Consider the following 21,769-nt stretch of genomic DNA (forward strand, 5'->3'; position numbering starts at 1 on the left):
TTACAGTGGCAGATAGAAATGGAATTCCTATATTTCTATCCTTTAATTTTCACAAAATTAATGTAATTGAAGCAGCTTTTGTGGAAGGGCCAGCAATTGTGGAAGGGCCAATTATGATCCACAGCTTTTCTCCCAGACAGATGCCTTGAATTAGCTCCACATGTCATTCTGACATCAGTTAAATGGAGTATGGGGTTTAACTTGAACGTGCTTTTTGAAATAGTCTCTTAGAAGAAACAATGCTAGGGACACCATAACTTGATTGGGCATTGGTGGTCTTTGGGAATTTACTGGTCTCAGTAAAGTTGTGACTGACACTGAGTGTCTGGAGCAGAAAGGAGCACTCTCCTCACTTCCTCTGGAAGCTGCTTCAGCCCTTTTGTTCTCACACTGCATCTTTGAAGCTCCAAAGTGAGATGGAAATACTAGAGTCAGTATTATTCACCTTAATTTTCACAAAATTAACGTAATTGTGGAAGGGCCAATTATGATCCACTAATTTATCCTGTGTCAATAACAATACTGAGTTTATATACAAAGCTGTCTTGTTTGGGTGAATGCAGGCTCCTCCCTTCCTGTGCTGTTTTTATTAGCAGTGATTGTTACAGTTTTCCAGATTGTTGTGTTAAACCTCGCACTTCCCTGTGCTGAGGGAAACAATTATGGAAGACCTGCAGACCCCAATTATCACTACAGGTCAAAGGGCATGCTGTTGAAATGCTTATGAGTAAGCACTGAAAGATGTGGTCACTTCTTGGTGGGGCTCTTTTTACCCCTTATGCACCATGCATATTTCCTATATTTTTTATTAAAAAGATGAAATGTTCATTATAAACAACTGAAACATGACAGTGGTGAAGTGTGATAATGAGAGAAGCTTCTGAAGATACAAGAGAAGAGACATTAAGAATGAAGGAAATGTTGTTTTCCTAAAATTTCTCAGAATGTTTGGGTTTGAACCAGCAAATAACATTTCCATGAAGAATTTTGTCTAATGTCTCATATTTTTTCCTAGTGTTAATCCAGCTCTACGTGCAATTTTCTGACTCACATGATGACTTAATTTCTTTCTCTGTGAACATTCAGATGTCTTCACTCGATCACTTTAATTAAAGCAGGAGTCCTGACCCTCAGATGTGGACAATGAGCAACACAGCCAGCTATGCTTGTTAGGCTCAGAAGGGGTTTTTTCATAGATGTGCCTACTGGTATTCAGTGCAATCCCGTTTTAGCACTTAAGCAAGTGATCAGCTTAAGTGAGTTCAGACAGCTCTTAAGCATTGAAAGAGAAATTAAATGCCCTGCTGAATGGGGATGTGAATCAGCTTCAGATTTACTGACAAATTTGTCTAGAGAGAATGTCCTTCCTACCTAGGATCTTATTAGATGAGTTGGATATAATAGCCTTTTCCTACTGATGCCAAAATCAGCACAAGATCTATCTTCACATCATAAACAGTAAATTGGCACACACTATTTTGCTTCCTTTAGCTCCTTGTCAGGCTTTTCCACTCCCTTTATTAAAGGATAAACATGAGATACTTCTGAGTGTTAATTTTCAGGAGGCCATTTAGGTGTGAACTGGGATTTTTTTTTTTTCAATAGTAGATTTATCCAAATTTTATGGATATTCCAAAAGCCCAGAGATGAGTGGAAGGGATCAAAACTCTTGACTTGATCTGTGCCACTGAAATAATCCCTAACAGAGAATTTATAGTTTTCCTGATGTTCTCAAGGCTATCTCCTGAAATGTCTCCAGTTGCTGGGCAGTGTCATCTGCAGCAAACGTTCAAGGAAATAAATACAAAATTATCAACTTAGATAGTGCCAGTAAGCTGTGATAGGAGGCAGTGAATTGCTACCCTGTGGGCTCTCTCTGGCTCTAAGGCAGCTGAGAGTCCTACCAGTGCTTTCCTGGAAGCAGGATGGCCCTGGCTGGGCACCAAAGCCAGGAGAAAGTGTGGGAAGGAGTCTGGAGGCTGCATTTGCTCAGGTGGAGCACCACACAAAGGTTTGGTCCTGGACACTTGCTCAGGGATAAAAGTGCCCACTTCATGTAAAGGATTTCACCCCAGAGGGAGAAGGATCTCCTTTGGCTGAAGGGATCAGAGCCGCTCCAGGAGCCCAGAGACACTTGACAAAGAGTATGAGTAAAATCAGGCTTGAAACAGGTTTTGACATAAGAACAGATTCATGCATAAATGCAGTGTGGTGTTGGTTATAAATGGAAGTAGTAGAAATAGAATGTTAGCAAAGAGTTTATTTTTAACTACTATTTAGACTTTCCAAAGGGTTGTATGCGATAAAAACCAAGGGCTGGTAAAAATTCAGGTAAGGGCAAAATGTTACAATATTCAGTATTCTCTGAGAGTGGATAAAATATCAGAGAGAAATGGTGTGATAAAAAAACTTACTCCATTTAAAAATGTTGTATTGTTAGCTAAATTAAGCAGTTACTGATTTTTAATATATGTTCTCCTCTTACTGGCTTATTTAATTTTTTTTTTTAAGCTTTCAGGACTTATTATGGGGTGCTCTCATTTTGAGTGGCATAGTGAAAGATATAGGCTCTGCAGCATGCTGGCTGTTCTACCAGCAAAGTAAACAGTACTTTAGATAAGATTTGGGCTTGCAGCTTCTCTTAATGAGAACATCATCTTTCAAGGCATGGATATGATCATGTAACCAACTAGGCCATGCATGCCCTATTTATTATAAAAATTAATATACAAAACAAACTCTATGTATCTATATGGGCAAGCTATATTACGCCTGTGTCCTATCTGCATAACTTAATTATAGCAGTGCTCAGCAGCTCAGAGAAGGAATGGCACTGAAGCTCTGTGGCATCATGTGGGTGCTTCAGCTGGAGAAGGAAAATCCAACAGTCCTGATATGAGAAGGAGCTGTGTAATGTATCCCCACATCTCACTGCTGGCAGTGCTCTTCTTCACAGTGAGCTCTAGATGATATGCACAGCACAAAATGGTTAGCTCTACACTGAGGTTAAAATCAGTATGGAATAGAACATAGGAACTAGTGCTGTGTGGTATTTAATGATAAAATTAAATTGGATGCCTGTAAGAGGAATAACAGCTATGCCATATTGCTGCGTGGATGCTGTTATCTTACATGTGTGTTCATTTTTCTTAATTCTAAAATAATGCTGCAAACATGGAGTGAAAGGGAAAATAACGTCAGATTTATAATCTGTTCACAAGTGCTGCTCCTTTTACCACAACCATGCTGCAGAGCAAGAGCTTCCTCGCCATGTTCCCCCATTAAAGTGGGAATGATATTAAATGACGCTGTCTTTTTATAAAATGCACCAAGAAAAACAAAGAAAGTAGAAGGAAAGAACCATGAGGCCCAGCAGTTGCCCTGCTATTGAGACCGGTCAGTAGCTTCCCTATCTCAGAGGCATTTGATAACTGTGAGATCTCAGAGATCTGTCCTTCTACCAGCGCCACACAATGAGCAGGGTGTACTATACAAAAATTTTCTTTATTTTACAATAGCTTTTTTTGTAATTGTAGTTCCACAGTGGCCTAAAAGGTAGTGTGTTCTTCCAGGCCTATCGATAAATCTGTACATTTTCCAATTTATTTTCTTTTTAAATTAAAATAATTTAGTTGTACTGATTGAGTTTTCTTTCTTAATATAAAACCTTCAATCAAAAAGCATTCTTTTAAAACTCTGGAGATGAAAAATGTAAACTAAACTTTAAAATTTGCTAATTGTAAATCCCTTTGTCTTTGGAGTGCTGCATAGCAGATCAATTCCAAGTAATTATTATGTGAAAAATGTTGGAGTTTTTGGTTCATATGTGTATCGAAGAGATGTAAAGCCAATATTAAAAGAATTTTAATTGGTTTGAGATAGTAGCAGGAAATTATTTTCTTCATTTGTAGAATAAAAAAAATGAAAGTATCTCAGCTATTAAATTTGGGAAAGGAGTGCATATTTCAGTACTGCAGTTACTGATGTGTGAAATACAGAAAAATGTTAATTGAGGTAGGCTTGTGAAGTGAAATTAGTTGCAAGTGGACTGTAGATGAGCAAAGGGATTCTTAGGGTGTTGCACCTCAGCCATACTTTGAGGTTAATTCATTAAAGATAATTGGAATGTTAAATAGTTTTCTATAAGGAATCGCTGCTACGGTGGCCTAACACTTTTAATCTGATTTAATCAAATGCTAATTACCAATATTCAGATTTATGCTATGCTTATTTATGTACTTGCCACCCTGATTACTTCCTTGACTGCTGATAATATTTTCTGTCAAGGGTGACAGCCCTTCAATCATCTGAAAATAAGGGCTTGAATGAGGGGAACTTCAGCAAGAGCTGCCTGTCCCTGTCTCTATCCAAGAAGTCTGTTAAAGTACAGGAGCAGCTGAGCCATCTTTCAATGTTTCATAGCTGATTAAATCTTCACCAATGACTCCAGAGTAAGTGAAATGCCTTTGTTGTGGTTCTCTGTGTGGGTTTGACGGCACTTATGCACCACTGCACCCAAAATTCCAACAAACAGTGTCTTGGCATAGACATGAGTGTGTTTGCAGCCTAAGTACCCAGACTGTGTTCTGGATACCTTTGGGACCTAACAGGACTCGTTGCACTCCAGTCAACAAGACAAATCCATAGTCTCTGGAAGCAGGGAGAGGTCTGGTCTTCCTGGCTCTGTCCCACTGGGCAGAGGCCATTCAGTGTGGTGGGACAAAGTGTCCATGCCCTCGTCCAGGAGTAAGACAAATCAAATAATGCAGGATATATTCTCCACAGTAAAAGCAGAATACCAAGGTGAGTTGTCAGGAATGAAGAGAGATGCTGATTTACACCAGAAAGCCAAATACAAACCCAGAGCCTTTTTTCTTTATTTATGACTGTGGCATAAGTGTCCTCTGCATCTGTTTACTCTTACCTGGGGTCTCAGACTTGGATATTTCATTTTCCCAGATGGGCTGCTTCACTCTGTGAAGGATGATCTCTCTTTGCTGGAGAGGTGCATGTGCCAAGTCCCATGCATGTTATCTCTTGTTTATTGCCTCCCTGGCGACAGGCTGTCGCCAACAGGCAGATAATTAGAATGGCCCAGGATGGAGACCTGTGGGAAGTCTGAGTACTTTCATAATTGGCTCATAAATGCTGTAGGTTTGTGCTGGAACCCTCTACAGTTTCCGCTATCTGAAGCTCAAATTGCTTTCTTCAGTGACATATTTATCTTTTATTCGTATAAAAAGAGGAAATCCTTGCATTATGGATCTATTCTCATTTGTGTTGACTTACTTTTGATAGCTTCTTATTTCAAACAGCCAGCTTTTGCTTTTGGAGAACACTGGAGTCATTTAAAGAGAAAAACAGTCCCTCTTTCTGCTTGTGCTCCCACTCTGTACAGAAAGAGAAAAAGCAAAAGGAAAAAAGAAGAATAGGAGAAAAGTGTTATCAGAAACAGCTAAACCAACAGCATAATCTGCAAGTTCTGTGCATACTGTTATGATATCTGAAACATAATTATCAAGCTTAAGTTAATTAGACTAATGCTTAGAAAATCTGGCATGGCAGACTGTGGTAAGTAATTATATATACCAATTAAAAGATGTAATATGCAGTGAGCAAAAGCAAAAAGAAAACTCCATTTGATACAGCCAGTGAACACAGACAATTAAGAAGTCAAGTAGATGAGCCCCGACAAAGATACTGAACTTTGTGGAAGATGATGGGCGAGATGCCAATTTTTCAGTGGAACAGATTTTGCATAGTATCAGTCAAACTTTTGTTTTATGAAAATCCATGCTACTGTTTCCTAACTGAAACACATGAAGGGCCACTTGCTTTTGCATTAGGACTAGCTGACATGAATACAAGGGTATGTGCAAACAAGAATGTGACATTAGAGTACTAGTTTACATATATATAGAAGTTGTGTAAATGGCTTTTCTTAAAAGCAATTCACAAGATGTCATATGAGAAGTAAAGCTGTGAAGACAGTGTCTTCTGCAATTAAGTTTAATAATGATTATGGGTCAGGATGAATGGGGAGAGCTAGTGAGCCTTTGTACTACACAGTATGTGCACAGGAAAACCCTGCAACACACTGAGAACACGATTTTTTTTGGTTTTTTACTTTTGCTTGAAGAGTAGTTTAAAGAAAAAAGACCTAAAGAAAGGAGAGAAATGTATCAACAGACCTGTGAAAGAAGTTCTGATTGCAACTTCAAAATGTGTTTAAATAAATAAAATTATTTTGCAAGTTCTCCACAAAGTGTGTGACTGTACAACTGATTCCCCAATCAACTCCCTCCTGAAGGAGGAATGAGAAACCTGCAAATTCTTAGTCTGGTAAATTCAGATGAAGCAAGTCCATGCGTGATATGTTCTCACAGCATTTAATCCACAAGTCTTTGACTGTGCTTCTGGAATAGCATACAAGTTCTTCTCAGCAGAGCCACGTGTTTTATTCATATCTGCTGGAAATTGCTTTCATTTCTGTTGATCTCATTGTTTCCTAAGGCATGAACAAACTGATTGAACTGAAAGCATACAAAATTACTTTCTGTCTCTGAAAATTGGGAGTGTTTGGGTTCCTTGAGATTGTCTTTGTACCTTTCCTACCCTCCATCCTGCATGGTCATGTGCTCCCCCGCTCCAAGCAGTGTGGGATTTTGCGTAGCTCTGGAGCATGTCCTCTGGATTATGCAAAGAGAAGGTGGTGATCTGCTGCCAGGGTATCATCACCAGAACAGAACTTGCAAAACTATTGCAAACTAAAAAAGTTCCTGTGACTTTTCAGGTAAGTATTTCTAAAACATCTGTGCTCAAAGGTTTTAATATTAGTTCTGTCCATAAGCAATGATACTGAAGTCTACATATTAAATAATTATTGTTATGCAAATGCTATCAGTTTATGATTTCTATATAAAAACATGGGATGTCTGGGAGGTTTTAGCATGGGCAACTGTTTTTTCCTAGGCAGTTTAATAATATTTTCAATATATTTTCATCAAAAACACCTTTCTACTAGTAGAAGCTATCAGCCTTAATTAACTGCCACATCTATCCAGCTAAAATTAATTCTCCCCACATTCAAAGTCCCTTCACTTAAATTAATTTCTGAATACTCTATTCCATGGCCATTACGCCATCCTTATTTTTCTGCATGGGCATTATATGAGTACAACTGTGGCCTTATTCCCCAGAAAAAGGATTTCAGCAGAAGGCGAACACTGCAGCTTGGAAGAGGAACAAAAAGAGTCCTCCCCCTTAAAGTGAAGGCAGCCTGTGCCCCTCCACCTCCTGAAAAGCCACTGTTATCCCAGTCTGAGTTTCACTGAGTAAATAAGGGCTCCTGTATTGAGCCCCCTTATCTGTGACTTTTTTTTTATCATTTGATTTCATGTATGAGTTCAGAGGTTCACCTGAGGAGTGGAGGAGTCTGCTTGAACAATGGCAAACTGTTCCTCACTTTCCCTCTTACACCTCATGCATCCATCCATCCCAAAGAGAATCTAGGACCGTATTTGCTATGGGTAATATATATTTGTGAAGTTTGTACAATATGGAAAGAAATTATATGGACAAAACCTCCTGTGATGTCTCTTAATAAGACAACTTCCTGCATAAGTTTTACAGCAATATTAATGGGCTGGAAAAACTGGAAGAGGTAATTGACCATCTGAAATCTCCAATTTTGCTCACATATATGGGTCTGGTGCCATCCACTGCTACTGGATCATTGAGAAGTGTGAGCCTCCACTGGGTTTAAAAACTATTCTAAACATTGAAGATTTTCTTTCTTTTTGCTGCTGCTACTTTAAGAGATTAATTTACAGACTCTGGGGCAATTGCCCTTGACAAAACTTGCTTGGTTCTTATCCCACCAGGTCAGTGGAATATCAGTAGATTCTTAATGCAGTCTATCTTTTAGAGTTTCTTCCATTTCTCAGAGCAAAAGTAAGTGTCATTCATATTGGCAGGTTGCAATGAGAACATTGAGATAGTAGTTTTTAAAAATATACACAACAACTTTTAAATAGTCTTTGTCTCTCTCTTGCGTTTCTTCAGTGTGTCTATAGCAATAACAAGGTTAGATATCCCTTAAGATGGTAGAAAAGGTCATTTTGTTGTCTTTTCTACCCCATGCCTCAGTGAAATATTCATGGTACAGCTCAGGTACTGGGCTCAGGTTTAATGTTTCGATGCATCGCCATCTGTTTTGTTGTTGCAGTTGTTGTTTTTTCCCTTGGAGGGGGGTGAGGGAGCATGGAGGCAGCAGTGAGGGATGCTGGCATATGGGTCCAGACCTGGTGTAAGAGCAGTGAATCTGCAGGAGCAGAGTAGCTCCTTTGATCCACACTCTTTCTTTTTTTAACATTAAAAGTCCTTCTGGTGAAAATCTGCCATTATGCATGTGGCTCATCAGTAGTCGATGTGGTAGGCTCTGTGTCTCCTCAAAGGTTATGAAGCCACATTAAAGTAGTCTTTTATATTGTTTGTAAAGTTCATGTATATGACAGCACGGACATTGAAGCCCAGCTCCTCACTGAGCCAAACTGCATTAACGAGTTCCAAGGGGGTGTGTGCAGTCGACCTGTCCAGAGCATTGCAGTGACTCAGTGGCAAAGGGCAGCACAGGGAAAGGATGAACCTGGAAGGGGATGCAGAGCACCAGGAGGACCTGGCAGCAGGTGCCCAAGTCCCTTGGCCACAGCCAGCTGCCACCACCCAGCTGTCACAGGCCTGGGGATACCACAGGGACACAGAGACCTGGGCAGGGAGGGTTTCTCTACACTGGGTTTCTCACGGGTGAGTTTTAAGCTCTTTTGTGACTATTTTTACTGTGATGAGAGTGTTTGGCCCGTAATGTCTCACCAGGATTTTTCAGATTCTTTTTGATCATCTTGCTCTTTCTCAGCATTTCCCTCTTACTGCTGTTGATTTAAATGTCATGACATTTTAAACATGACTTATTATAACAAAACAGTATATAAAACAATATGCTGCATAATAAATGCAGCCATCTTTTCTTGAGTGAATGTTAAATGAGAGCAATTTATTCCTCAACTTATTTTACTACTTACTAGAGGGTATTGGCTGCCTAAATCCCAGGGAGGCAATCCCGGTGGTGAAGTAGCCTTGCATGTGCAAGGCTGAAAGCTAAAGAAGTATTTGAGGGATGCCTGGGGGAAAATGCTGTCTGGGGATGTAGCTTTATCCAGGAGTGCTGTGATCCTGAGCACTGTGGGGGAAAGCAGACTGGGTCACCCTGGGAAGGTCTGTTGGCAGGCGAGGGGTCCCCTGAGAAGCACACACAAAAGCAGGCTTTGAAGCCCTGTGGTTCACCTCAATTATGCAGTATGTGTCATTTCAGACACTGAAGTCTCCTTGAAATCCCCCTACAGTCAGTGGAGGGAGTGACTCAGAGTATGAGTTACTCCAGAACACATTGATGGAATGTTTTCATCTTAATTTCAGCAAGTGTTGCTGAGGGTGAGGATTTTTGTTTTAATAGGAATAAACTAATTCCCCAGAGAAGAAATACACTCTGACCACTGTTGGCTCTTCCTGCACATCCCAGAGATGTGATGAGAGAGGTGGAACTCCCCCCTGGAGATGAGGGCATGCTCCCATTCCCCTGCAGGGTGAACTGCCTCTGTGCCAATGCCATAGGACCTGCAGCTGATATCCTTTGTGCCGTCAGAAAAAGACAAAGAAAGCAAATAAACCAGATCAACCCCCTTAACTCACGTGTTTTCCTTGGCATGTCATGAATCTTACTGAGTGTGCTCAGGGTACGGCAAATATTTGTCTAAAGTTAAGAAGATTACTAAGGGAAGTTCTGACTTTGAAACTCACTGCAGCAGGAGCCAGAATACATCAGCCTGATACAGGCACCTTGAGGTTATCTCTGCTCCTGGAGTGGGACATGCACATCTCTCTGCAGCTCTGACCTTTTAGGATGAGGCTTTCAGTCAAGTAATACATGCACCTGCATGAAATTTTTGAATCACTGACTCTATCCTTGATTAAAGTGCTTTTCCTTGATTAAAAATAGCCTTTTTCCAAATGAGTAATGTTGCATGGCAGGCTGTGCACGCAGGATAAGGTTTCCTCCAACATTATCACACTGATGACATTGCCATTTCTTAACCAGGTCTCTGTGTGACACATTTCTCTTGTACAGACAGCCCTCTGTAGGCAAGGCCATTAGGAAGCTCCCCACAAAAATCCATCTTCTCTTCCCAGGTGAGGAAGACTACAGAGGTGTTTCAAACATTATCTGCTAACTAGGAGGATAATGGGCATGGTGAAAATGTATCTAAACACTGATATAGATTCTTGCCTGGATTCAAATCAGGTTGTAAATAGCAGTTCCCCAAGTCTTTGGCAGGACTTCTTACCCCAGTGGATATTCCTTCAAGTATCTCCCTTATAATGTGCTCACTTTCCAAGAATTTTATCTCAGTTGGAGCCAAACTGGAAGTCTGTCAAGATCTGAGTTCTTCAGAGTGCAATCTACATATTTCACCGAATGGCAAACGTGTTTTCTATACAACTGTCATTCTTCTTGTGGGCTTACTTGTCTTTTATATTTTCAAAAGCAAATTTCTTAAGGTCCCTTTTATATTTATTCTTTTTTCTTATCTGAATTGTTGGAAACTGGGGTTTGCAGAGTTTATTTTAGCAAAGCACTTAAACACATATGCTTAAGGGTTTTACTTAACCTTTATGTGTTTTCACAAAATTCTCTTCATATAAGTGCTTTGCTAAAAAGTGTGCAGTTATTCATATGTCCATGTGAAGTGTAAGGTTCAAGTCTTTCCCCAAAGCACAACAATAAAACTGAAAAAATATTTGCAGTCACTATGACAAAGAGTCAACAGGAGGGGAAAGAAGCACCGCTCTCTAAAACACAGCTTTGATAAACTGAGGTTTCCAGTGGAATACATGCTTTGCAGCAATATCAGCAGCTGTGAGGTAGAAGCATATTTCATGCAGATTGGAGAAGGATTTTCCAGTAGATAGTTTAAAAATTGTCTCCTATAAAATGCAGATAATTCAGGCTTTCTTCCCATCTCCTTAAATAATTCAGATTTAATGCAGCAAGCAAAACCCACCCCAAAATCAGGGATTTCTGATTCATGGAAACACAGATATCTGTATGATATAGAATCATAAGCAAAGGCAGCAGATGAGAAAATTATAGGATGTGGGTGTTCACTGTAAATTAGAGCAATTAAATTACAGCAGTTTTGTAGCTGTAATTAAATATGGAAATACACCAAGAGATGCAGAAAGCACTGAACTGTCTGAGCTGCTCAGGCTGTGAGGGGGAGCAGTGGAACAGGGGCTTGGAAAGGGGCCCTGATCCCACAGCAGCTGGTGGGGGCAGAGAGGCCTCCAGCACTGTATTAACACAAAGTCAGGTAGGTCTCTTGTGTGGTCAAGGGGGAGCCTGCTGTGCTTGTTCTCTGCCTTGTTTTTGCCTTTCCTGGGCCCTGAGCAGGACAGGGGTGATGCTCAGCTGGAAGACAAGCCCAGGGCTGGGAGCTGCTGCAATGATTTCCCCCAGGCAGATAGAACAGGATGTGTAAGGCCATGTGATTCCAGCATCCCTGAGAAGCTGCTTCATGAAATCACTGTGTTTCATCCATTATTCTTTCATTTTACATTGCAAGTCAAGTCAGGACTTGAGCTGCAACTGAAGGAAATGAGATGGAGGCTCAGACTGGCAGAGGAGGGCACCTACCAAAAAGCTCACACTCCTTTCAGCAAGACAGCAGAGAGTGAGGAAAGGCTGGAGCATAGCAGGAGGTACAGATAATAGCAGTAAATGCTGCATTTAATCACATTGTGGGGTAGGGTGGAAACGAATTCTTATTAGGTTATAAGTGAAATACAAAGTGAAGTAAAAGGAAAGAAAGCGCTGGGGAAAAAGAGCAAGGAGGTCAAGACCAGGGGGAACAAGGCAAAGGAAGCAATTCAGGAGTTAAGTTGTAAAAGCAGTACCAGAGGAGGCTTAGGTGGCTGGAAGTCATCACCAGGACCAGTATATCACCAAAGGGCTGAGGACCCGGAGCCAGCTCAGCCCTGGAGTTTGTCTCCCATGGGGTGGGATGCTCCACCACAGCTGCAGTGCAAGAACAGGAGCAGGAGTGTGCTCTGGAGTGTGTTGGTCACACAGCTCTGCTGCCGTAAGGGAGCTGGGGGAAGCAACGTGTAGCAGCCCTGGGATCAAGTTTGTCTCCAGCCTCTGGAAAAGGGTTTCTACTGGTGAGAAGAAATTAGATTTTCAGCCTCCTCATGGTTTATGTGTTAATCTGATGTTGAGATATCACTCTGAATATTTCACCACAGTGTAGGAGTTAAGTACAGGAAAGATGCCTGGGTATCTCAAGGTGTATTGGTAATAATGAACTGCAGCTGGGTAATGCCTAATCTCTGAATCAAGCCACTGGCAAAAATTCATTCTTTTTTTTTGTTAGCTGCTGGTTTTGATAATACTATATTTTATAATTGCTGAAGCAGCTGCGTTTTGTTATGTTGCTGCAGTTTTGTGTAATTACTCTCCATCACTATAATTTTTCTTTTAGTTAAATGCATTGGAGGTTATAAACTCTTAACTATCGACTATAAATATTCATGGAGAGTGAGAATAGTTCTAGCTACCATAAAAGCTTTTTCCCAGTAGTTTTGGCTAGTGCAGTATATTTCCACAGGTTGCTTTTCTGGTGGTGCTATGGCATAAGTAGAAAAAAACATAATATACATATCACTTCAAGCAACAGCCAGTCATAGACCCAGGTCCCCTATAGTCTGCTGTGTTGAGAATTCTGGGCTCCTTCACAAAGGGCAAGAAGGAGAGGTCGCCCAATGTGAATGTGCTATAAAACAATATTGTGTTTCCCTTAAGAATTGCACTGATAAAAACATAGACCATTCTGCAGCACTAGCAACTTTAATAAAATAACATAAAGCACAGCTGTCAGGTCTGCCAGCATCTCACACTGGGAGACATGAGTGAGAAAATGAACACTTTTCACAAGCAGAAATATTCAAAGAGCTCCACTGTTTACATGTAATCAAGACTGACAGTCATAGATTATCAGTGGAAGAGCATTTTCTGCTTGAGGTGAAAGAAGAGGATAATTTATCAGGAAGCCCAAGAAGTCAGACATCAGTAATGATCTGCTTGAAGAAGGGCATATCTTAGAAATAGTGCATTTATTTGTACTGCAAGGCGAGAAGATGTTCACAGTTACAAACAAGAGTCTTGGTGCTTGAAGAATGTGGAGCAGATACAGTGTGTAATTTGCTGGGCAACTGCAATTAGAGAATTGACTAATGTGTGTCTCGGTGCTTGTTCAGAATATTAAAAGAAAAATTTAGCATAATAGAGATTGTCTAAAAGAGCTGTTCATGGTCTCTCATCCTGTTCCCTCCTTTTGGGGTTATCCAAGCTATGCTGAGGGGGTTGCCCACCATCCTGTTGATGCTCAGGATTCAGAGACACTCCTTTAGTGAGTGTCTACAAACACGTTTGGCTACAGAGAAGTCGGGCCTTTCTGAGTTTTGCAGTAAAACATTTTGTCCACCTAGTGCAATGCTTTTGCCTCACCTTTCTCTTAAGAAAACAGGCCAAGTACCAGTTGCTTTGAAACAGTAGCTAGTTTGGAGCCCTACAGAAAAGGTTTTATAGACTTACCTTGCCTTGGCGTGCACTAGTTTGCAGAAGTAGAATTGTTGTACAGAAAGTATCACAAACTTCAAGCTAGTCTGTGTTTGGATATATCTGACTAAGGATGTCAGCTCAACTTATCCAGCTTTTACTGTCTGACAGGTAGGAAAGATGGATAAGTCACTACTTTTTATGGATGGGTATCTGACAAATAGAGGCACTCTTTTTCCCTTTAGTTTGAGCAGAACCTTGGAGTGTTCTTGAGGTGCAAGAGAGTTTTGCTTCCTCAGTTTAATCCAAACTTTCAATAGCAAGTCAGATGTTTGCAGATTCACAGCTGGGACTTGGATATGCATGTGAATATGAACGCACTCCGAGGCACAGAAGTCCCTAAGAAACAAGTATCAACAGTTATGTTTGTTTCCCACCTGAATTCTGAATCAGTACAATTTATAACTGAAATATCTATGTTCTTCTCTCCTGGAAGTAGCTTTACAACTTAGCCAAAATACTAAGGAGACTTTCTTAACCTCTCTTTATTAAAACAAACAAACAAAAAAATTACATAAAGTAGCTTTAGCTTACAGAGGCACTCACAGGGAGAACTGAACCCGGTTGAAAAGTACTTTACATAAGAACACATTAAATAACCAGGTGAGACCAAACCCATCCATGATCACATTACCTTGTCACCGTTAGAGATCCCTGGCAGATCCAGGAGATTTGAAGAACCAGGGAGGTGCACAGGTGGACCTGCATTGTGCTTTTCAGCTTCCGTGGATTCGTAGTATGTGCAATCCCTGAGCTAGAGTTGGTATTGGCAAGCTTTATTTTGTCATCTGTTCGTTGGTGCTGTTGATCTTGAACCTGCAATATTTTTAGCACCCAGAACACCATGGAATGTTGTGGGGTTGGAATGGACCTTAAAGATCACCTAGTCCCAAACCACTTCTGCCATGGCCAGGGACACCTCCCACTAGACCAGGTTGCTCAAGGCCTTATCCAATGTGTCTGAACACTGCCAGGGTTGGGGCATCCACAACTTCCCTGGGCAACCTGTGCCAGCATCTCAACACCCTCACAGTAAAAATGTTCTTCCTAATATCCAACCTAAATTTCCCCTATTTCAATTTGTACCCATTACTCCTTTTCCTATCACTACAATTCCTAATGAAGAGTCACTCTCCCTAGCCTGTGGGCCTCCTTCAGATACTGAAAGGTGCTGTGAGGTCTCCATGCAACCTTCTCTTCTCCAGGCTGAACAGCCCAAATTTTCTCAGCCTGTGTTCATAGAGAAGGTGCTTCTTGGCCTCCTCTGGACTCCTCATCTTGCAAGGTTATCCATAATTTAACTGTTCTGCATCAAAGTGGCTGGCTCTGTGGTTTGGCTTGTAGTAGAGCTGCAGGATGGTGGTGTCAGAGAAGGGTAGGCAGCCACCAGAGGTGGTTTTCCCAAGATCTCCAGTGTTAGTTTGGTAGTTACCAGAAACTGAGTGGCACTGGGGTGATAGTTGCCGATTGCACCTCAGAAATGACTGGCACAGTAAGAGCTCTGAGCCCACAGTAGTCCTGGGATCCTGTTTGGGGGTAGATGTAGTGATTTTATACTGAAATAATACTCATCTATAAGTCAGTTGAACAATGAATATGTTGGCTGCAGCAGTGATTTAACACCTCAGGCTCTTGTTTGACATTCTCAGTGTGCCCACAAAATGTGTAGGCACCTTTTCATTGAGAGAGGCTTGAGATGCCTGTGCTGAGCTCTGGCTGGGGCTGCTGTGTGTCTCGGGGCTGTGCACCGGCAGCCAGGGCTGCTGGGCTCTTCCAGGCAAGTTTCAAGATTCATTGCTGCTCCCCATACATCTGTTTTAACCTCAAGTCAAAGATTGATTATTTTTAAAGGTTAGCTGTTATGTAGCAGAAGAAACCCTCGCCTTTGCCAGCTTTGAGAAGTCACTGTGGTCTGTAACTGCACAGTTTTAATTTAGACAACAACAGCAGCCATTGCAGGTTAACCCTCCTTATTACTACTCACTTCAGTTTCTTTGAACAGGAAAATAATCACAACCTACAAGTCACACCCCCACTTTACCAGTGTCCACGGATGGAGCCAGCTCTCTCCTGGATTGTGCAGAAACAAGATAGCAAGGGAGAACAGCAGCCAAACCACATCACTAAAAGCAATTCTTGTGGGTTAAACAAGGAGACCTGGAGGAACTCGGGCAGCTCTCCCTTGCCCTCCAGCTTTTGCCTGCTGTACCTACCCCCAGTGTTAGGTTGAATGAGCAAGACACTGCTTTTTTTCAGAGAACAGCTCACACCTCAGATTTACCACCACTTGCCTTGTCCTGGTGCATCCTCTTGTGAAGTGTGAGCATTCCCAGTCCATAGAAAGTACAGATGATGAATATTCTTTCCAACAACTCATTGCCAGGTCAGCTGTGGTATACACACCCTGTGGGTGTGTGCAGAGGGTGAGAGCAGACACATGAACACAGGGCATGTGCTGGTAGTGTATAGCCTGTACCTGTCCCTGGCTTTTAAATCTTTCTCTCTAATTCTGTGGCATTATTACAAGATGGATTTATAACACACTTAGTGCTAACATAACAATGAAGATTAGTCTTCTATGAGTTGAACAGTAATACACTTTAATTTGCCTACAGCTACTGCATTGTATTGGCATGAAAGGAAATGGCTTTCTAATACAGCTTCATCTGCTGAGCAGGGAGAAATCTGTGCTGCAGAGTGTAAAACTACATAGGACTATAGCTGGCAGCAAAATTCAGAGTAGGAGAAACATAGTACAAATAAAAGTATTTGTGAGTTGGAGGTATGCTAACAATCCTAGTTTATTGCTAAACATGCCATATACAGTAATGCAGTTTGCTTGGCAGGTTCATGATGGCTTCATTTTTGTTTTTTCACCACTTCATCTTCCATACTAAAATTTGTCCTGGAATAAAAGGTGTAAATTCATTAGTTTTCAACTTCATTTCATGACATTAACAAAATGTGGATGCTAAAAAGCGGGAGCAGAGGAATTTTCCAGCTGCTGAAGCATTTTGTGAAGTTTTCCTTTCTCATGCTTCAGCTGAGAAACAGTGAAAGATGGTTTTGTAAGCTAACTCTCTATCTTGCACCTGCACGGTCTTGTTTTGGTTTATTGAAGAAAATATTTTGAAATAGGCGTCGTAGCATTCAGCCAATCACTCTGGGAGGTGTACGGTCAAGCAGCCAATAATGTAATTTCTCTATTGCGCACCAAGTTATATAAACGAGGTGATAATTAATTAAATAATCCCACTTTATCCTGGAATTCTGTGTGGTGATTATTGCCATCCCTGGGGACAACAGCGACATCAAAAAGTTGATATTATGAAGTTCCTTAGAAGTGCTGGTGCTGTTAATGCAATCTGTGCTCTAAACCTAGAGAACCACTGGAATCTCAATACTTAATCCATTAAGTAAATGTTTCTGCTGTATGGTGTAAATGCTGCCTTCACTTGACAAATGTCAGGCGTTCTTTGAATGGATGTGTGCACAAATAGTCACTGAAGTGCCAGTATTTACCATGATATGGAACTCCCCTCTTCAGGAAAGCAGCAAAGCCATCAGCTTCTCCCTTATTCTTGAGTGGCAAAGGAAGAAATTATCATGTCTGGGACAATATCATGTAATAGTTACTGCATATGGGATAGAGTGAATTTTTGTGGTCATAGTGTGCAAGTTGGACACAAAAATTATATGTTTCTTATACTTTTCCAAGAAATCAATGAAATATAATTATGCTTAAAACAACAGGTTTTGTTTCTAGACCAGGGATGTGTCTTGCTTTCAACAATGGGAGGGAAGGATTAATAACTTGCATGCAGAGAGGGAATGAAAAAAAGTATTAATATAAACTGCTTGTGGGAAACATTTGCAACAGGGCCTTGTTATCACAATAGGTCTTTGATAGGAAAGCTTGGCCTCATGGGCAGAGGAAAAGACAGAGAGAAAAATTTACAGGAAATTCTGACGAGATGTCCACCTCACTCCACTGGTGTGGTGGGTGCTTCAAAGTAACTGAGTGTTATCCTATTGTTTTACATTTGTTGGGGTTTTAGTTTAGTCTTAGGTTTTCCTGTTAAAGGAATTTTCTCCCATATGCATGTTGCTAGGGGACAAATAGCTGTACTTAAGAAAGACAAAAAGGGGAGTGGGGCGGGCCTGGCTACTCTTTTGTCTACACCTGGGTGTGGGGACAGTTCGCTCTGAGCGTCCGGAGAGAGAAGCTGCAGAGAAAGGAGCTGCTGCTGCTTTCTTTTTGGCCGTTCTTTCTTCCTGCTGGAAGCAACGCCGGGACCCCAAAAGCCGCTTTTCCCTGCCCTGCTGGAGACCGAGCTGTGGCTGCCCTGCCCCGCTGCTGCTTCGAGCTTTCGCTACGCTGTAGCCCTGCTCACCCTGCCTGCCTGGGCCTCCGTGGGTTTTTCCCATCTGGATACATCTCGTCTGCCACCCGGGATTTGTGTTCATCCCTGCCGTTCCAGCCTGCCGTTCCAGCCTGCTGTTCCTGAGAGTCTGGGATCAGCTGCCCAGGGGTTTGTGAAGCCTTTGTCCCATCCCTTCCCGGGATCCCAGGCCGCCAGTGCCGCGTGCTCCCCAAGCTCGCTCCGGAGCGCCCCCTGCAGCCGCGGGGGAACCATCGCACCTGCCCTGCTCACCGGGAGCCGCCAGCGCCCCTGCCGGCTGCGAGCGGAACTGCACCCGAGGGGAAAGGGCCTGACAGCCGAGAAGGCTGGGGCTGGGTTTGTGATTGCTGTTACTGCCAGAGTTGTTGTTGTTTTGTTTGACTGGTTATATACATATATATATAGAGTAAAGAACTGTTATTCCTATTTCCCACATCTTTGCCTAAAGGCCCTTGATTTCAAAATATAATAACTTGGAGGGAAAAGGGGTTATATCTGCCACTTCAAGGGGGGCCTCTGCCTTCCTTAGCAGACACCTGTCTTTCAAAACCAAGACAACATTCCAGCTTTGCATCAAAGACTCACAAGGTGTCTGACCATCAGCCCACAAAGCTGAGCCTGTCACTGCCTGTCACTCACCCTGATACCTGGTGTTGTCCTTGTAAATGCAGCAGAGCCAGTTAACCCCGTCACCACTCTAGGCCAGCAACCTTCACGCTTCCTCTCTTCATCACCAGCTCCATCCATCCTGAAGACACGTGGACCAGTTAGATTGATTGCCCTAAAATTGATACTAAAACTGGAAAAAAAAAATCAACAGACTTTTTTTTTTCTTCTTTCTCCCTCAAAAAAGTTGCAACGACATGACAAAGAGGATTCCCCTGACAAGTGGAGGACAGAAGAAGAAATGGCAGCTGAAGCAGAAATTCTGAAGAAGTATTTCCAGGAAAATTAGAGGTAATGGTTTGAATGTTGACTTACTCCTGCAACACACAAAACTCTGCTCAAGCCTCCAGAGGCTTCTTGAGGACAACAGGGAAAATACCTAGAATGGAACAAAAGAAACCAAAGCTCTTAGGTTTGTGTTGTTTCCAAAAGGACACAGCACTCCAACAGCAGCTGAAATAACATGCTCCTTCTTGAACAAATCAGCACCATCCTGCATTTTTTTTCCAGACAGCAAAAATAGTAGTGTATCTGGAAATGAGAACCATCAGCACTTACTTAAGAGGAGACTTTAACCTAGGATATCCTCCCTCTGTTTTCAGGACAGAAAATAGCCCTGGTACCTCTACAAAGAGCTAAAATTGGTGTGTCTGTGTACAGCCACATATGCATATGCACCTATACATACAAAATTGCATCAGAATTCAGACTATAGAGCGGATAAGCAAATACTAACTTCACCTGTCAAGTATTAAATGATCCGATCAGTTCAACTTCCAAAACTAAGCCTGATGGAAAACTGCCTGTTCTACTAAATTTTCCACTGGTCCTAAAAGGAAAAAAAATTATTTGCAGGGAGGAATAGAAAAGAAAAAACACTTGGCAAACACTAACATTGGTCTCTAGAAATTGAGAGTTTTTCATTCTGTACCTGGAGTCCCAGGAGCCAGATTGTTCCAGCAGAAATGAACTGGCCCCCGGAGATCAATGTGAGTTAGGCTGGGATGTAACGCTGCAGCAAGGATGCCAAAAGCTCCCTCTCCCCTGCTCCCCATATGCTGTTTGCCATCATCCAGCACTCTCACTTCTCTGTCATTTCTGTCTGTTTCATGTTTTTCCTCTGATAACCAAAATCCCTTAAATAACCCTCCTCTCTCTGTGTGACTCACTGCTTGCAGCCCAGCTTGAGAAATCTTGAACTAAACTGTGCATTGTATGCGTGGCACACTTACGTGGCAGCTCTCATCTCCTGTGCTATTCTGCCATTTGGATGGCATTTTGGATGACTCCATTTGGAGTTCATCAGACTGCCTCTTCCATTTTTTCTTGCATCATGACCATGCTCTTGTCTTCTCCAGCCAAAGTAGCTATGCCAACCGTTCTGTGGATGGGTATAGAAAAAGCCATGTAACACATGTAATTCCCATCTGTGAAGAAAATTTCTCCCCAGCAGCTGGGATCTCCAGGGTTTGGAGCAGCAGGGTTTGGGCTACACAGTCACATTTCTGCAGTGGCTGCTGGAGTTGCATTTAGACACCCACTTTTAACCTTCTCAGAAATATGCTGCTCAAAAATGAATTACTTAGCCAGGAAGAGCATATTCTTGGTAATGCACGTGTAAGCACCCTTCTCTAACAGAGGCATTGTGTGGTGCTTCATCTATGGCACAGCAACAAATGAGCAGTACTTAGGGGAAAATGACACATCCCTATTCCAGTGTGATATTGTTTCCCTTTATTGATTTGGTAGGTTTGGGAGGGATTTTTTTTTTGTTCTGGTCAGAAATTAATTGGAAATGTGGTTTTTTCTAGAGATTCTCAAATGGGTTGGAATTAAATCCCCACATATCAATAAAATGTTCTTTATCTCTTCTGATACTAAACACAAAGCTGGATATATAAATTCATTCCTGCAAGCAAATTCATGTGGCTGGACATCTATTTCCATTTATTATGAAAATGAATCAGCATGTGTCTGCATGGATGACCTCTTGATACATTTCCCATGATATTAAGGTCATTACCTTTCCTAGAACAAACTGGTAAATTAAATCTTCCTGGCATCATTATCATGAGAGTGCCTAGGACAGGCAGTCCTTCCAACCCTTGATTCCCAACACTGGGCATCACTGTCAATCTCTTCTCCCTGACATTATTTTGCTTCTGAGGTTTAAGGCTCTGAACCTGAGACAAAGGTTCTCTGCACCTTCTGTATTTCTCAGCCTTTACCTTCTCTCTTAACCTTGCTTCTAAAGTGATGAAGATTGAAAACTTTTGTCAAATTAACAGGGTTATATGCATCCTTCTTTGAAGCTATTTTTGAATTTCACCTACAAATGATTTATTTTGCCATTTGTATGTTTACCTGAATGACACTTGACTTGAGGTTTTTTCATGCAGCACAGGGAAAGTCAGAAAGAGCTGAATGTGGGTGTTCTGCAGCCAATAAGTAGCAATTTTAAAGGCCTCATGCATTATTTTTCTACTTCACTGTTTTGTTCAAAGAAGCCCAGATTAGCTAGATTAGCCTGGGCAGACCAAGCTGTGTTTTAGGGCTTTTCCAGCTACCCTTCCATTTATCACAAGTCCTTCACCACCTGCCACAACTCCTATATGACTGGACTAGGTACAGTAGCACCTTTTACCTGTATTTAGAGACTATCTGATCAAGAAGGACTTGCAAGTAACTTTTCTTTCCCCTAAGAAATACTTGAATAAGGCAAGAAGCTCTTGGTTCTCTCCCTACTTCATTTGCTGCTGCTGATCCCTCTTGGCTGGCTGACTGACTACAGTTAATTGCATCTACGTCAGTCCCCAGATGACCCAAGATATCCACCCACTTGCTTAAAGAAATTAACCCATTTAGCCTTGCTAAGTTTCTACCCTTGAGAAAATTATTATCTTTAAATCTTTTGTGTGTGCAATTGCCTGGAGTGTATGAAACTGAAATCAGTGAGTGAATTTGTGTTTTG

General features: G+C 41.6%; 1 protein-coding gene across 6 annotated transcripts in view; it reads left to right on the top strand.

Annotated features, from left to right (window-relative positions):
• Positions 1–21,769, top strand: part of FHIT (fragile histidine triad diadenosine triphosphatase) — a 584,721-nt gene that overhangs the window by 557,834 nt on the left and 5,118 nt on the right. For all 6 annotated transcript variants that reach the window (XM_048315660.1, XM_048315656.1, XM_048315659.1 and 3 more), the window contains one exon: positions 18,986–19,089. In XM_048315660.1, the coding sequence (XP_048171617.1) occupies positions 18,986–19,087 (102 nt within the window). In that variant the 3' untranslated portion in view covers positions 19,088–19,089. The remainder of the gene's footprint in view (positions 1–18,985; positions 19,090–21,769) is intronic.

This window comes from Corvus hawaiiensis, chromosome 11, assembly GCF_020740725.1.
Source record: "Corvus hawaiiensis isolate bCorHaw1 chromosome 11, bCorHaw1.pri.cur, whole genome shotgun sequence".
Classification (NCBI taxonomy): domain Eukaryota; kingdom Metazoa; phylum Chordata; class Aves; order Passeriformes; family Corvidae; genus Corvus; species Corvus hawaiiensis.